Here is a 16,161-nt window from a genome sequence, read left to right on the forward strand (position 1 = left end):
TATCCCAGGACAAGCAGGCAGGTATTCTCACTAGTGGGTGATGTCATCCGACAGAGCCCCGATACGGACGTCTCACAAGCATGTCTTGCTTGAAGAAACTTAGAAGTTTCGAGATGCCCGCACCGCGCATGCGCCAGTGCCTTCCCGCCCGATGGACCGGGCGTGTCTCCTCAGTTCTTTTCTTTCCGCGGAGCTGAGAAGTTTTACTTCAGTTCTGCGCTGACTGAATTCCCGTTTTTTGCCTTCTAAATTCCGCGATTTTGGGTTTCTTTTACTCTTTTCGTGTAAGTTCTTTCTTTTCTAAAAAAAAAAAATAAAAATTTTTTTCTTCCGGCGAGTCGGCCGGGTCGGCCACATGGCTCAGGCCCAGCTCCTTCGATCTAGCGGCAGAGCTTTTTTGGCCTATGTCCCGGCCAATCACCGGTTTTAAAAAGTGTAGCAAGTGCCAGCGCACGATTTCGCTGACGGACCCGCATCGACGCTGCCTGCAGTTTCTTGGTCCAGAACATTTCCCGAAATCGTGCCGGCCTTGTTCCACTCTAACAGCGCGAGCGTTTAAGCGGCGCTGTCTGTTGTGGGAGTCGATGTTCAAGATGGAAGCTGCTAAGGAACCTTCGGCTTCGACTTCATCGGCCGCTTCGCCTGTCCATGCGAAAGCAGCGACTACTCCTGCTACTCCGGGCCTTCTGAAGCCGGCTTCGTTTACTCCGGCTTCGGCCACGAGTTCGGCGCCGGTGCCTGTCCCCGTCTCCTCGGCTCAGGTACCGCCTTCCACTATTCCACCTGTGGTCATTAAGGTGCCGAAAGCTTCCAAGCAGAAGCACTCGACTACGAAGGAGCGCGAAGACCGTGCTGGAGGACCCCCTTTCGGTGCGAATGCCTCCATATCGGCTTCGCTGCGGTCCCTGCTGGAAGCTCAGTTTGTCGAGCTCATGCAGACTATGGGGCCCCGGTTAATCGCCTCCATCCAGGGTGACCTCCCGGTCCCGATCCCAGGGGGCGGACCGCCCCTCCCCCTCCTCCTCGTCGATCGATCTTGTTGCTTGACGAGGAGGAGCGGCGAAGGGCGGCCGGTCCCTCGAGGCGGGCTTCCTTTAGCTACATGCCTCCTTTAAAGCCCATTACGCCTCCGCGCCAACACGGTGCTGTTCCCCCGATTGATAATCGAAGTCCTGGGCATAGTAAATCGCAGGAAGAGTTCTTCCGCACTCCATACCAGGCCTGGGCTGCATCGCGTGAGGCGGCCTCCATCCCGCCCCTTTGCTCTACCGCTTCCAGTCCCATTCATTCGCTGGAAGCTTCGGGGGACCATGCGAAATATCACCATTCTCGCTCTCCCTCCAGGCACTGGGAGGGGCATCGATCCAGGCACTCATCTCGGCACTCCTCGCGCCATTCTGAGGTTTCGCCGCAGAAGAAGCTGCTGCGTCTGGGGTACTCCTCCTCTGATTTATCCCCCCTGGAGGGGCCGGAGTACGAGGAACCATCTACCTCTTATTCTCCTTGTCGCTCCCAAGTCTCTCTGGATCCTGAGGCTTCCACTTCATCCAGTCCGTCTCGGAAGCCGGTACTGGCAGACCAGTTGTCTTTTTCTTCCTTCCTTCGGCAAATGGCTGATGACTTGGATGTGACTCTGGACACTGGGTCTCGGTATTCTAAGGAGTATCTCGACACCATGCACTTGCCTAATCCTCCTGCGGAGTCTCTTCGGCTTCCTCTCCATAAATTGCTGGATCAAACATTTATGCGATGTTTTGAGACGCCGTACTCCATTCCTGCGGTCCCGAGCAAATTGGATGCAAGATACCGCATTGTTTATCACAAGGGGTTTGAGGGCGCTCAACTCTCTCACCAATCCCTGCTGGTCGAGTCCTCTCTCAAGCGTTCTCATCCCTCCCAAGTCTATGCCTCTGTACCACCGGGACGAGAGGGAAGGACGATGGATAAGTTCGGTAGGAGAATCTACCAGAATTCTATGATGGCTTCTCGAGTTCTCAATTATAATTTCTTTTTTTCTTCATATTTGGAGTTCTTCTTGCCGGTGCTCCGCAAGTTTACTCCCTACATTGATTCCAAGGCTCGATTCGAGTTCGAGGAAGTGGTAGCCTCCCTTTCCCAGCTACGTCTCCAGCTGATGCAGTCCTCGTACGATGCCTTTGAGCTCTCGGCACGTGTTGCCGCCTGTTCCGTGGCCATGCGTCGATTGGCATGGCTTCGAACAATTGACATGGATCCGAACCTCCAAGACAGACTTGCCAATGTGCCTTGTGCGGGCGCCGATCTGTTCGACGAGTCTATCGAGACTGTTACCAAGAAACTTTCAGATCATGAAAAGTCTTTTCAATCTATCCTTTGGCCTAAGCCCAAGCCTCAGCAGTCTCGACCTTCTAGACCGCCTTTGATTTATCAGTGGCGCTACACTCCACGGCAAACTCCTGCTGCGAGACAACCGGCGAAGAGACAGCCTCCCCAGAAGGCTCAGCAGAAACCTCAGCCGCCGGCTGCACCGAAGGCTACTCAGCCATTTTGACTCTCTTCCAGGGAGCATAACCGACCTCGTTCTGCATCCTTCTGTTTTTCCCATCGGGGGTCGCCTCCATCATCGATGGGAGGCTATTACCACCGACCTCTGGGTCCTTTCTATCGTAAGAGAAGGATACTCTCTTCAATTCCATCGGGTCCCTCCGGACCACCCTCCAAGAGAGTATCCTTCCAACTTGACGCAGACCGCCCTTCTTCTTCAGGAAGCTCAGGCCTTGTTTCGGCTTCGGGCCGTCGAGCCGGTCCCGGTGGACCAGCACAACCAAGGTTTTTACTCCCGGTACTTCCTCGTCCCGAAGAAGACAGGCGACCTGCGACCCATACTGGACCTTCGGGTCCTCAACAAGTTCTTGGTCAAGGAGAGGTTTCGCATGCTGACCCTTGCTTCTCTTTACCCCCTCCTCGAGCGGAACGACTGGTTATGCTCTCTGGATCTCAAGGAGGCCTACACTCACATTCCCATTCATCCGGCCTCCCGCAAGTTCCTCAGATTTCGGGTGGGACATCTGCATCTGCAGTATCGAGTGCTTCCATTCGGCCTGTCCTCGTCTCCCAGAGTCTTCACAAAGTGTCTGATGGTGGTGGCCGCTGCACTCCAGAACAGGGGGTCTTCAGGTGTTTCCCTACCTCGACGACTGGCTCATCAAGGCCCCGTCAGCTCCAGAGGTCGTTTCGGCGACCTTGGCCACGATTTGCTTCCTGCAGAGTTTGGGCTTCGAGATCAACTTCCCCAAATCTCATCTGCAGCCTACCCAGTCCCTTCCCTTCATCAGGGCGGTACTGGACACCATTCAGCTTCGAGCATTCCTTCCTCCTCAGCGCATGGATGCTCTTCTTCATCTCTGCCAGTCTGTATCTTCTCGCCAGTCTATCTCAGCGAGACTCATGATGGTCCTCCTGGGGCACATGGCCTCTACAGTTCATGTGACACCTTTCGCAAGGCTCCATCTCAGAATTCCGCAATGGACCCTGGCTTCTCAGTGGACTCAGGTGTCGGACCCGTTGACTCAACACATCATAGTCACTCCTGCTCTTCGGCAGTCTCTACTTTGGTGGATGACCTCTTCGAATCTATCCAGAGGTTTGCTGTTTCACACTCCTCCCCACCAGAAGGTTCTCACAACCGATTCCTCGACCTATGCATGGGGGGCTCATCTGGATGGGCTGTGCACTCAGGGTCTCTGGACCGGTGCGGAGCGACTCCATCAAATCAATCTCCTGGAGCTCAGAGCCATCTTCTATGCTCTTCAAGCTTTTCAACATCTGCTTCACGACATGGTGGTCCTTATTCGCACAGACAACCAGGTCGCCATGTATTATGTCAACAAGCAGGGGGGCACGGGATCGGCCTCCCTCTGCCAGGAAGCTCTCAGGGTCTGGGATTGGGCAGTTCGCCACAACGCCTTCCTAAAAGCTGTCTACATTCAGGGGAAGGACAATGTCTTGGCAGATCACTAGAGTCGTCTCCTCCAGCCTCACGAATGGACTCTCCATTCCAACCCCCTTCATCAGATCTTTGCACATTGGGGGACGCCTCAGATAGACCTCTTTGCGGCTCCCCACAACTTCAAACTGCCTCAGTTTTGCTCCAGGATCTACACTCCTCATCGCCTCGAGGCAGATGCATTTCTGCTGGATTGGGGGAATCGCTTTCTGTATGTGTTTCCTTCCTTTCCTCTCATTCAAAAGACTCTGGTCAAGTTGAAATCCGACCAGGCCACCATGATTCTGATAGCTCCTCGGTGGCCCAGGCAGCCTTTGTTCTCCCTTCTCCTTCAACTCAGCAGCAGGGAGCCGGTCCTTCTTCCAGTGTTTCCTTCACTACTTACTCAACATCAAGGATCACTACTTCATCCCAACCTGCAGTCTCTCCACCTCACAGCTTGGTTCCTCTCAACGTAACCCCTCACCAGTTTTCCCAGGCGGTAAGGGATGTCTTGGAGGCTTTCAGGAAGCCTGCTACTCGACAATGCTACTCCCAGAAGTGGACTAGATTTTCTTCCTGGTGTATTTCCAATTCCAAGGAGCCTCAGCGAGCCTCCCTATCCTCTATGTTGGACTATCTTCTACACCTGTCTCAGGCTGGTCTCAAATCTACATCTATCCGAGTCTACCTGAGTGCTATTGCGGCTTTCCATCAGCCTCTGCAAGGGAAAACTCTCTCTGCTCATCCTGTGGTTTCCAGATTTATGAAAGGACTTTTCCATGTCAATCCTCCTCTCAAACCTCCTGTGGTTTGGGATCTCAATGTTGTCCTTTCTCAACTTATGAAGCCTCCGTTTGAACCTCTCAACAAGGCTCCACTTAAGTATCTCACCTGGAAAGTGATTTTTCTGGTGGCCCTCACGTCTGCTCGCAGGGTCAGTGAGCTTCAGGCCTTAGTGGCGGATCCCCCTTTCACAGTATTCCATCATGACAAGGTGGTCCTCCGCACTCATCCGAAATTCCTGCCTAAAGTGGTCTCTGAATTTCATCTCAACCAATCCATTGTACTTCCAGTGTTTTTTCCAAAGCCTCATTCTCATCATGGAGAATCAGCTCTTCACACTCTGGACTGTAAATGTGCTTTGGCTTTCTACCTGGATCGCACCAAACCACACAGAACTGCTCCTCAACTTTTCGTCTCCTTTGATCCAAACAAGTTAGGACGACCTGTATCGAAGCGCACCATCTCCAACTGGATGGCGGCTTGTATCTCTTTCTGCTATGCCCAGGCTGGATTACCCCTTCCCTGTAAGGTCACAGCCCATAAGGTCAGAGCGATGGCAGCCTCTGTAGCCTTCCTCAGATCGACACCGATTGAGGAGATTTGTAAGGCTGCCACTTGGTCCTTGGTTCATACCTTCACCTCTCATCATTGTCTGGATACTTTCTCCAGACGGGATGGACAGTTTGGCCAAACAGTATTACAGAATTTATTCTCCTAAGTTGCCAACTCTCCCACCATCCCATTGAGGTTAGCTTGGAGGTCACCCACTAGTGAGAATACCTGCCTGCTTGTCCTGGGATAAAGCAATGTTACTTACTGTAACAGTTGTTATCCAGGGACAGCAGGCAGCTATTCTCACGTCCCACCCACCTCCCCTGGGTTGGCTTCTCGGCTAGCTACCTGAACTGAGGAGACATGCCTGGTCCATCGGGCGGGAAGGCACTGGCGCATGGCGAAACTTCTAAGTTTCTTCAAGCAAGACATGCTTGTGAGACGTCCGTATTGGGGCTCTGTCGGATGACATCACCCACTAGTGAGAATAGCTGCCTGCTGTCCCTGGATAACAACTGTTATGGTAAGTAACATTGCTTTATCATTCAGGAGGAAGCCTGGGATTATCACAGATGGCTACATAAGCAGCAGTAATGGATGAGGGTTTTTCCCCCCCCCCCCCAAAATAGTGGTAATTTGTTCTCCAGCAGAATGAAGAAAATGACTAAAATGTACTCCTCCCCCCTCCCCCGTTAATTGCATTTCCAGAAGAGTAAAAGAAAAATAGGTGCTCCTGTACCAATCGTTTACATGGTGCATACCGCAAACCACCATCAAGTATCACAAGTACAACAGTCCCAGGTCCCAATATGCCCTTGGAATTTGAATGGTGCTGGTTTATATTTATAAAACTTAAGTGATTGACATGGAATTTGATTTTCAAAAAAGATTCTACACTTTTCCCTCCGTATTCGCGGTGATTGGGGCTGGACTGAACCGCGAATATGTAAAAAACACAAATAACTTATCATATGGTGTTTCATCCTTCCCTGCCTGCGGCCTCCTTCAAAATGAGCCCGGCGCTGCCATGATGGGTCCTTCTCAGCTGCTGAGAGAGAGGGGGGATGGTGGGCAGGGGGTACCTCCTCCCTGGTCAGAGGAAGCCATACTCACGCTTTATCCACCAGCTCCCGCACTTTGAGCATGTCGGCAACTTCCCCCACAATGGGGACATACTGGCCTCGGCTTGTCCCTACGCGGCCTCTAGAACCGGATGGTAGCGCAGAGGGGGTGGGAGATGGGAGGCAGCCTACCACGGATTTCCTCTCCCACTCCTGGGAATCCTGACAGAGCAGCCGCGGCCTCGCACTCCTGTCTTCAAAGCCGCTGCAAGTCCAGTCGCTCAGGCGGAGAGCCATGGCATGCACGTTACAGCGCTCTGCGTGGGAAGGCACGTCCTCTCTCAGGGCAGCCTTGGGAGGTGCAGTTCGTGGGGATGGGAGCGAGGACTTTGCTTCCTGGTTTTTCAGTTTACAGTAGTTCCCATTTCTGCACTCATGGAAAAACTGTGAATAATTGAAATCGCGAGTACATAAACCGCGAATACGGAGGGAGAAATATACTACTGTGGAGCATGTAGAAGGAAGATTTTCCTTTATTTAAAAAAAAGTCCAATTTTAAATGTACCATATTTTCATGCATATAATATGCACGTTAGTGTGTTTAACAATTTTTTGCTTTCTGTACACTAAATCCACGAGTGTGTGTATGCATATAGAATGTTATATAGATAAAGCACATTATACAGTATGTGTGTGATTCTGTTATCCTAGCTTAGTTTCCTCCTACTTCCTTTTTTCACCTGTGTCTTTTTCAGGGTCCACTGGCTTTACATTAAACTTGGGCAATACAACAAGCACAACAACATCTGCACCAATAGCTTTTTCCCTTGGAGGGCCTCTGACTAGCTTAGGAAGCACCCCATTCCAGAATGCAGTTGCTCCAACTACAGGTATGAGCACTTATTTAAATTATTTTCTTTAGTCTTGTGTATCATATGCTACAAAGTTGGGGTTTTTTAATTAACATTTTTTTTGTTCATTCTATGTGGCTGTCTCAGGGAAGCAATTTCAAGATAATTTCCTAAAGTATTATATATTTGAGGTACAGTATATTTTTTTAACAATAAGTCTGCTTCATAGGAAAAAGCCACCTGGGTAATAGCAGTTGTAACCTGAACTACAGAATGTTGGGTAGAATTTGAATCCACCTGATACACTGTTACTATATAGCAGCATTTACTAAGTTTATTTTCTTAACCCAGAGCTGATCTGCCTGATAACTGAAAAATACTATAGTTAAGATGTAGTTCAGTAGTGAAAAGGGGAAGCAGAAAAACCCATGCAAAGCAAAGGAGCAGAAGTACTTGTACAAAGTAAGTACACTTCTCCCTCTGTATTCGCGGTTTCAGCGCTTGCAATTTCGCTTATTCACGATTTTTCACATGCTGACTCCCCCCCCCCCCAAATTATGTCATGAGTAAAGTTCCTTTTCTTTTACTGTACCGATAAAAAAAGTTTAGCGCTTACCAACATTCACTCTGAAAATCGCTGCTTCCATACTTTCTTCCACAAAATCGCTGCTTCAAATCTTTCACCCTGAAAATCGCTGCTTCCCAGTGTGCACAGAGAAAAACGTTGCTTCCTGGCATCCATAGAGAGAAACGCTGCTTCCCAACATGCATGGAGAAAATCGCTATTATCCTAAAAATCGCTGGGAATCGCTGCTTGCATGCTATAAGCCTTAAAAGCTTTGGGAATCGCTGCTTGCATGCTATAAGCCCTTGAATCGCTGTTTGCCTGCCATAAGGCTTAAAATATCTGGGAATCACTGGAATAATAGTGGCTGTTTCCAAAAACTGTGAATAACTGTTGAAAAGTTTTATTTGCGGTTTCAATAGTAAAAACGCTGACTTTATAACAAAAAACTGTGAATAACATATAAAAAGTTATTTGTGGCTATGTTCCGCCCGCATCCACTGCAAATATGGAGGGAGAAGTATAGTAATACAGAAATAAAACTGGAAGAAGATAACATGTTGAAATCAAATGAGGAAAGAACATGGAGTATGTGTAGAATTCTTGAGACTGCATCTTCAAAAATTTAAGAATAGGATGAGGTCGGTCCAGAGGGCGGTTTGGTGGTCTTTTTGTCATAAAGGATATGCAGTGCTGTGTTGTAGCTAAGAAAATATAACTAGTTATTATACTTAAGTGTAAAGGTTTTTTTTAGTTTAGTTTTTTTTTTTACTTGTAGAGAAGTACAGTATAACATTTGTTAATTTTATTGAAGCAAAAATTTCACCAATTTTCATTATTTTACCTAGTTAAATCTGATGTTTACAGTTAAAAGCAAAGCAAGATGTAAATGATGATTTCTCAGTAAACCAAATCAAACAGTAAAATCTGGAAGAAGTTTTAGCTATTGTAAACATCATGCAAACAATGGATCATTTCATCTTAAATTTTGCTGTTCAGCGAATGTAGCTTATGAGAACAGTGGTGTTGCCACTGTGTGTTCAACTGATTACTGGTCTCCAGCTAAACAGACCAATATTAAGTTAGGTCACTTTGTAGTGGAGATAATAAACCTGAAGCTGGTAGTATTTCTTAGTGAACAGGCTCATTGGGGTACAACTAGAGAAAGGGCTTTCTTTTTGTTTCCTCCAGCCCTGTGAAAATCTTACCTTGAGAAATCCAGGGAGAAATGAATTATAAAAAAAATTCAAGGCACTGTTTAAATTCTACTATTTTATGCATGCCTTTGATCTGTAAACACTGTTCAAAATCTATGTTTGTGTACTGTTCTCCTATCTGTTTACCTTGGAGAAAGCATATTTGAATGGCTCTTGTGTTTGGCAGGTTAGGTCTTTTCTATAATTTTATGGAGTTCCTTATCTACAGATTTTAGCTTTGTAAACCACTTAGATCAGGCTTCTGGTGATTCAGTGGAAAATTTTTACATTGGAGCCAGTGACATAGTAAAGGGGGGAGTGGGTTGCCCCAGGTGTCGTCTTGGTAGAGGCGTTGGCAACTCTCTGCCCCCCCTCCCGCCATGCTCGCACATCCCCCCTCCCAATACCTCTTAAAATCTTTGCCAGCATGAGCAGCTTCTCTGGCTTCCTGCTTGTGTCGGCATGGCTCCCCTCTGAAATCACTTCCTGGTTAAGAAGCCAAGAAGTGACATTGGAGAGAGAGCCAATGCCAGCACGAGCAGCAGGATGGAGAAGCTGCTTGCACTGACGAAGATTTAAAGAGATACGGGGAAAGGGATGGGCATGAGTGTAGCATGGGGGCAAAGAGGAGGGCACCTCCTACCCTTGTTACGCCACTGATTGGGGCAACTGTTCACTAGATTGATAGTATTCAGAGAGGAATTCTGCTAGTCTGGCCCTAAGATTGAAGAGTTTTCAAAAATATTTTCAGAGTTTGTCATCGGATGAAAAATTGTTAGACCAACAAGTAATTTTAACTTTGTGAAAGCCTTCTCTCTAAATAGCTAGCATGGTGATGATAAAGAAGATAATGATGGAAGTGATGAATGAGATCACACGGGGAAAAAATCTGTCCCCGTCACTGCACCGTCCCCGGCCCACCATCCTCTGCACTGCCCCGTCACTGCCGTTCCCTTCACCGCCCCATCACTGTCACCGCCATCCCTTTCACCGCCCCGTCACCGCCACTGCCATCCCATTCACCGCCCCGTCACCGTCCCCGTCTAGCACCCATCTTCTTCCCTCCGCTCCCCCATAGTCTGGCATCTGTCTTCTTCCCTTCCAGCGTCTTCTCCCCATACTGCCTTCCACATTTCCTTTCAGGGTCTGTTCCTCTCTACCCTCTTTCAATGTCTGTTCTATTCCTTTCCACCATCACCCTTCCCTCCCTCCTTTACCATCTGTTCCTTTCTACCACCCTTCTTTCATATCTTCTATCAGTCCCCCCACCATCACTAGCAGTCTCTCTTCTCCCTTACCATGAGCAAATAGAACTTCTGATAATTGTATTGCTGAGGCATTATTTCTAGTACGCCTTTTTTTCCAGATGGATAATGACATCAATTTTATAATTCTTACTGTCTGCTCTGATTTCATTCACAATTTGGTTTGTGTTTTGTACCTGAGGATTCATTGAGGCATTTAACCTTTTCCTGTCTCTTCTGTGATTTCAAGTTGATTCCTTCAATAATGGAGTCTCAAGGTAGTAGCAGTTTTCTATTTTGGGCTCTTTTGACATTGTTTAAGGGATTTCTTGTACATTTGGTGCTGGTCTTCTTTGATGAGGTCACTTCAGAATCTATTTCCAAGGAAGAGAAACTTTTTCCCTTTCACCCCCTCCTTCCTTGTGTGAGCCGGAACACGCAGTCCCCGCAAGCAAGTAATTTTATATCATTTTCATTTTATTCATTCATAGAAATTAAAGTCTAGATAATGCCAGTCACATAACAAAACATGATTTTACAAAAATAATTCCCTGCACAGTCAAGCCTGCAAGGATTACTAGATGTCTTTCAGCAGCTCTCCTCCCTCCCTCCCCCTTACCTTTGTGGCCAAGTCAAAATGATCTACCAACAATAAAATTTTAAAAACACAAAGCACGCTGTACGCAGAGAAAATGTTAATTATCATTTATATTCCGCGGGTTTTCAAAGAGGTCAAGGCAGATGACTTTATGCAATGTCACCTCAGTAACAACTATACAAAAATAGACAAATATTCCCCCTCCCTTTTTACTAAACTGCGATAGCGGTTTTTAGTGCATGGAGCTGCGCTGAATGCCCCACGCTGCTCTCGACGCTCATAGGCTCCCTGCGCTAAAAACCGCTATTGCGTTTTAGTAAAAGGGGGCCATAGTGCAAAATATAGACAGCAGATATAAATTCTCAAAACGGACACATTTTGATCACTAAGTTGAAAATAAAATAATTTTTCCTACCTTTTTGTCTGGTGATTTCATGAGTCTCTGGTCCTTCTTCTTTCTTCTCCTGCCCCCCCCCCCCTCTTTCTTTCTCTCTCCCCCTGGCTCCCCTCTTTATTTCTGCCTTTCTTTCTCTCTCCCCCTGGCTCCCCTCTTTATTTCTGCCTTTCTTTCTCTCTCCCCCTGGCCCCCCTCTTTATTTCTCTCTCCCCCTGGACCTCCTCTTTCTTTCTGCCTTTCTTTCTCTCTCCCCCTGGCCCCCCCTCTTTATTTTTTCCTTCCTTTCTTTCTCCCCCTAGCCCCCACAAAACCATCGTGCCAATTTCTCCACTTCCACGATTCTTTCCCTACCCTCACCCCCAAGCCAGCAGCCGATTTCTCCCTGCTCCTCCCCGATGTCCTGAACTTCATCGGGCAGCAGCAGCATTCACAATTCACTGCTGTTGCCCGCTTCAGGCCTTCCTCTCTGTCGGGTCCTGTCTTCATGAAAACAGGAAGTAGGCAGGACCCGGCAGAGAACAAGGCCTGAAGCCGGCAACAGCAGCGAATTGTAAACGCTGCTGCTGCCCGAAGAAGGTAATGGAGCACGAGGCAGACCGCTTCTCCCCCCTCCCAGCCGAACCCCCGCTGACCCTCTTATCTCCCCCCCCTCCGTGAACCTTTCCGACCCTCCCAGCGAGAGCAGCAAACCTCCATCGCGGCTTTCTCCTCCCTCTGCCGCATCACTGATGACGTCATCAGTGATGCGGCAGAGGGAGGAGAAAGCCGACGCTACTGGAGGGAGGTTTGCTGCTTTCGCTGGGAGGGTCGGAAAGGTTCACTTGGGGGGGGAGAGATAGAAGAGTCAGCGGGGGTTCGGCTGGGAGGGGGGAGAAGCGGTCTGCCTCGGTGCTCCAAGGCCTGGCGCCATTACCTTTTTCGCCCCTCCCGCCCCCCCTTGGTACGCTACTGCTCTCCAGCTCTCCATAGTTTGCCGGTTTTCTTTTTCGGCGACCGGCACGCTTTCAAAGAGCCGCGCACGCGCGGCTGCTCAAAGTTCAATCTTCTGCTCTGCTGCAACTTCCTGTTTCCGGTTGGGTCATAGCAGAAGATTGAATACTGAGCAGCCCGCGTGCGCGGCTCTTTTGAAAGCGTTCTTGTCGCCGAAAAAGAAAGCCGGCAAACTAAGGTGAGGTGGAGAGAGGAAGCTGGTTAAACGATCAAGCTGACGTGAGGGTGGGCGGGTGAGGGCTGCGGGGACCGCACGATCCTTTATGCCTCACTGCGGTGACAAGACCATTCACCGCTCCACGGGACGGTGATGGCCTTGTCCCCGTCCCCGCAGAGGCTGCTAATTTTCATTCCCCGTTTTTGGCGGGTTACCCACGGCTAAACGCAGTAGCCGCGGGTAAACCGCCACCGTGTCATTCTCTAGATCACACTGCTTCTAATATAGATGATGATGATGATGATGATAAAGTATTCTTCATTATACAGAAGTCAAAAGTTTCGTATAGATATTCCCTTTATCAATATTTACAGATCTAGTCAAAGGACATCAGTGATATAGCAGCCTGACCTGATTTGAAGGAACTTTTTAATCAGACTGAGCAATCCACTTTTTTGCCAGTGCAGCTGTGTGCGCTGGGTTATTAATGACTCACAAGCACACTTGCATACTGTATATACACGAATATAAGTTGGTCGAGTATAAAACGAGGTACCCTTTTCCTCCCCAAAAAAGGAGGAAAAAAGGTTGACTTGAATATAAGGGGGGGGGGGTTAATATTCTTATGTCCTGCCCCCTCCCTCCCTCCCTGCTATTACAGGCTCTGCACCCTGTCCCACCTCTCTCCCAATGTCCTGCAGGCTTCCACTGAGCCTGCCGTATCACCGTTGGACTGTCAATTTTTCACCTGCCCCGCATACCTTTTTGAAACTCTGGTGGTCCAGTGGTGTATCAGGTAGGAGTGAGCTTTCTGTGCTACTGCCCCGTGCTGAGCCCCTCCCAGAATGGCAGCCTCTAGTTCTTGTGGCCCAGTGGTGTACCAGACAGGAGCAAGCTTTATGTGTTTCTGCCCGGCCCTGAGCCGCTCCTTGAATGACTGCCACCAGTTATTCTCTCTCCCTCTTACCTTCCAACCTAACCTTCGTCGTTGTTTGTAACTCTGACAAAATGTTGTAAATCCGTGTGTCAACTCGGATCTTAATTAATTGATGTGAACCGCCTAGAACTCCTTGGGTATGGCGGTATACAAGAATATAATTATTATTATTATTATTATGGGACTCATGGGAGAGTTCTACCTGGGAGAAGATACAAGCTTTCCTGTCAGAAGTCTGTAGCTGTGAGGGCAACCCTTTTACAGGGCACCTACCTAGCTGGCCTGCACTAATGCTTTTGGAAAGCTCAGGGACCGATCCGCTAGTAGGAAGGCTCGCTCCTAGTTATTACTGGACCTTGAGCGCAGGCTATGTGAGTCCTGAAGGCTTTATCAGAAGCCAGCTGCATCCCAATGGTGCATGTAGAGCTGTGGGGGATCTGGAGCTTCAGTCTCTTTCAGTATCTGGCAACCCGAGGAAACAAGCACAGGGACTGTTTTAGATGCTTGTCTGAAGCAGAAATCTTCATTTTCCAGCTGCTGTTTAGTTGATTCAGGCACAACACCAGTAAGTACAATACATTGCTGCTTATGGGAGATATCGGAGGGGGGTGTAATTGAGTTTTGGGGGGTTCCTGGGGTTAGGATTTGGGTCCCCTACCTCCAAAAACACCATTTCTTAAGTTTTTGTGCTTTTATTTAGCCTTGGGCTGTATTTTTGTGCCAAAATGCTGCCATCTTGGATTTCCCGATAATTGTAAAAGCCTCTATCTGCCTCAGAACACCTCAATTTTGACTAAAATCACTATAGATGGACTCTTCAGGCTGTTTTACTCCTGATTCATTCCAGATTTGCACTGGCCGAAGAGCGTATATGTTCCATTTACTATGGACACGTGAGGGGGAATGGGAGCGCTGGGCTTAGCCCCCTCTGGTCCCTCTAGGACAGGGATCTCAAAGTCCCTTCTTGAGGTCTGCAATCCAATCGGGTTTTCAGGATTTCCCCAATGAATATGCATTGAAAGCAGTGCATGCACCTAGATCTCATGCATATTCATTGGGGAAATCCTGAAACCCGACTGGATTGTAGCCCTCAAGGAGGGACTTTGAGACCCCTGCTCTAGGATGAAGGGAGTTGCAGGTGGCTCGTGTTGGGGGGACGGGGATCAAAGATCCCTTCCAGAGCTCTTAGATATTGACACAGCATCTTCATCGCAGCACAGATGGCGAGACTTCATTGTCCATGAGGAAACAAGAAGAGTCCCTGTAGGTGTCCTTTAGGCATTCTATTCAAGGCTTTACCCGTGATTTTGTTGGTCTTATGTTTAGAATACTATATGATTTATAAGGGTCTAGCTACACCATTTGGGGTCACATCAGCTTTTGCGCATGGGGGCTTTCCCCTTACAGAGCACAGTGCCACCTCTGAATGTTCACCTGCAGGAACTGAAGGTCCAATTGGAGAAAGACTAGGATGACTGAGGATCACATTAAATGCCTTTACTCCCTCTAAATCAGTGTCCCTCAAACTTTCTTGAGCCGTGGTAGTGGCTGTGGTTTGAGGCACCCGAAACTGCGCAGATGTTGCCATGATGACATCACATGCATGTGTGATGTCGTCATGTTGATGGCTGTGCATACGCGAAGGCCCTCCAGAAGGGCTCTGAGATGCCAGTGGGGGTGCTAGCAGGGAAGAGGGCCAGAGAGGCGCTTACACCTGATGATTGCCTCCTGGATGTGCCTCTCGCCACGAGAGGCACATCCTGTAGGCAGTCAGCTGGTACCTCTCCTCCTTCCCAGTGTGCTGTAGCACACCTGAAATCTCAGGAGGTACACAGTTTGAGATACACTGCTGTAACTAGATCTTCAGTTTAGAAGATTCAGAGTTTCAGACTGAGCTAACTTCAAGAGACCCAGCGATGTGCCACCCTTAAGCCAGCGACTTTGCTGGAGCTCAATTCTTGTGGATAGTGAAGATTGGACTCCTGTAGACCTCTACTGTTCAGCTGTTTCTACCGCCTAAAGTTGATTCACTGGTAGCACAAGTTACCAATCAAACCTCTGCCTAGTGAAGGTGGATTAATTTTGAAGGATGCGCAAGACCACAGGGTGAATTTAATCCTCAAACATCAATTTGAGCCTAGGCTTTAGGGTTGAAGGCAGGTATGATGCCTTCCATACAATATTGCATCAGGCTCCATCAGAGGAGGATGCTTACCCCCCGTTGCTAATTTTAGGGGTGGATTATGTAGCAGATACTCTCTCTGAAGTGCTCAGGTTCATGAGTAAAGTCTCTGCTTGTTTTATCTCCTCCCATAGAATGCTTTGGATTAGGCATTGGGCGAGAGATTCTGCTTTCACAGCTAAGTTGAGCAGCCTAGTTTTCAAAGGCCAAATGCTCTTTTGTAAAGGGTTGGAGGATCTTATAGTCAGTGTGGCAAATTGTCGGCCTAAGTCTTTGCTAGACAGCAGACCATGGGCCTCTGGGGAACAGGTCATAGTACTTTTCGTGGCTCTAGACAATGTTGTCAGTCCTTAGCGGGATCCTCTGTTCAGAGTTCATTTTACGGCTCCCAGCAGAAGTTTGGAAACATTAGACGAGCTCAAGAAGTCACAATGATGCCAGACTAGTCACCAAACTCCCATGGATAAGAGGGAGGTAGTTGGCTTATGTGAGACCTGGGCAAGGATTTGCTTGATCCATCGGGTGCAGGACATTATTTGAGAGGGCTACAAGCTCAGGTTTTTTCATCCTGTACTGCACTTATTTGTGGACTCCCTACTGGGCAGCCAGAGAAGGCGACCAAGGTCCGAGCAATGGTAAAATGGTTCATGGATATTTAAGTTGTAGAATCTGTACTGACCA

At 48.4% G+C, this 16,161-nt stretch overlaps 1 protein-coding gene across 2 annotated transcripts in view; it reads left to right on the plus strand.

Annotated features, from left to right (window-relative positions):
* The window catches only part of NUP58 (nucleoporin 58), a 157,448-nt gene that overhangs the window by 33,281 nt on the left and 108,006 nt on the right, over positions 1-16,161 (plus strand). For both annotated transcript variants that reach the window (XM_033948332.1, XM_033948331.1), the window contains exon 4: positions 7,119-7,253. In XM_033948332.1, the coding sequence (XP_033804223.1) occupies positions 7,119-7,253 (135 nt within the window). The remainder of the gene's footprint in view (positions 1-7,118; positions 7,254-16,161) is intronic.

The sequence above is a fragment of the Geotrypetes seraphini genome, chromosome 6, assembly GCF_902459505.1.
Source record: "Geotrypetes seraphini chromosome 6, aGeoSer1.1, whole genome shotgun sequence".
Taxonomy (NCBI): Eukaryota; Metazoa; Chordata; class Amphibia; order Gymnophiona; family Dermophiidae; genus Geotrypetes; species Geotrypetes seraphini.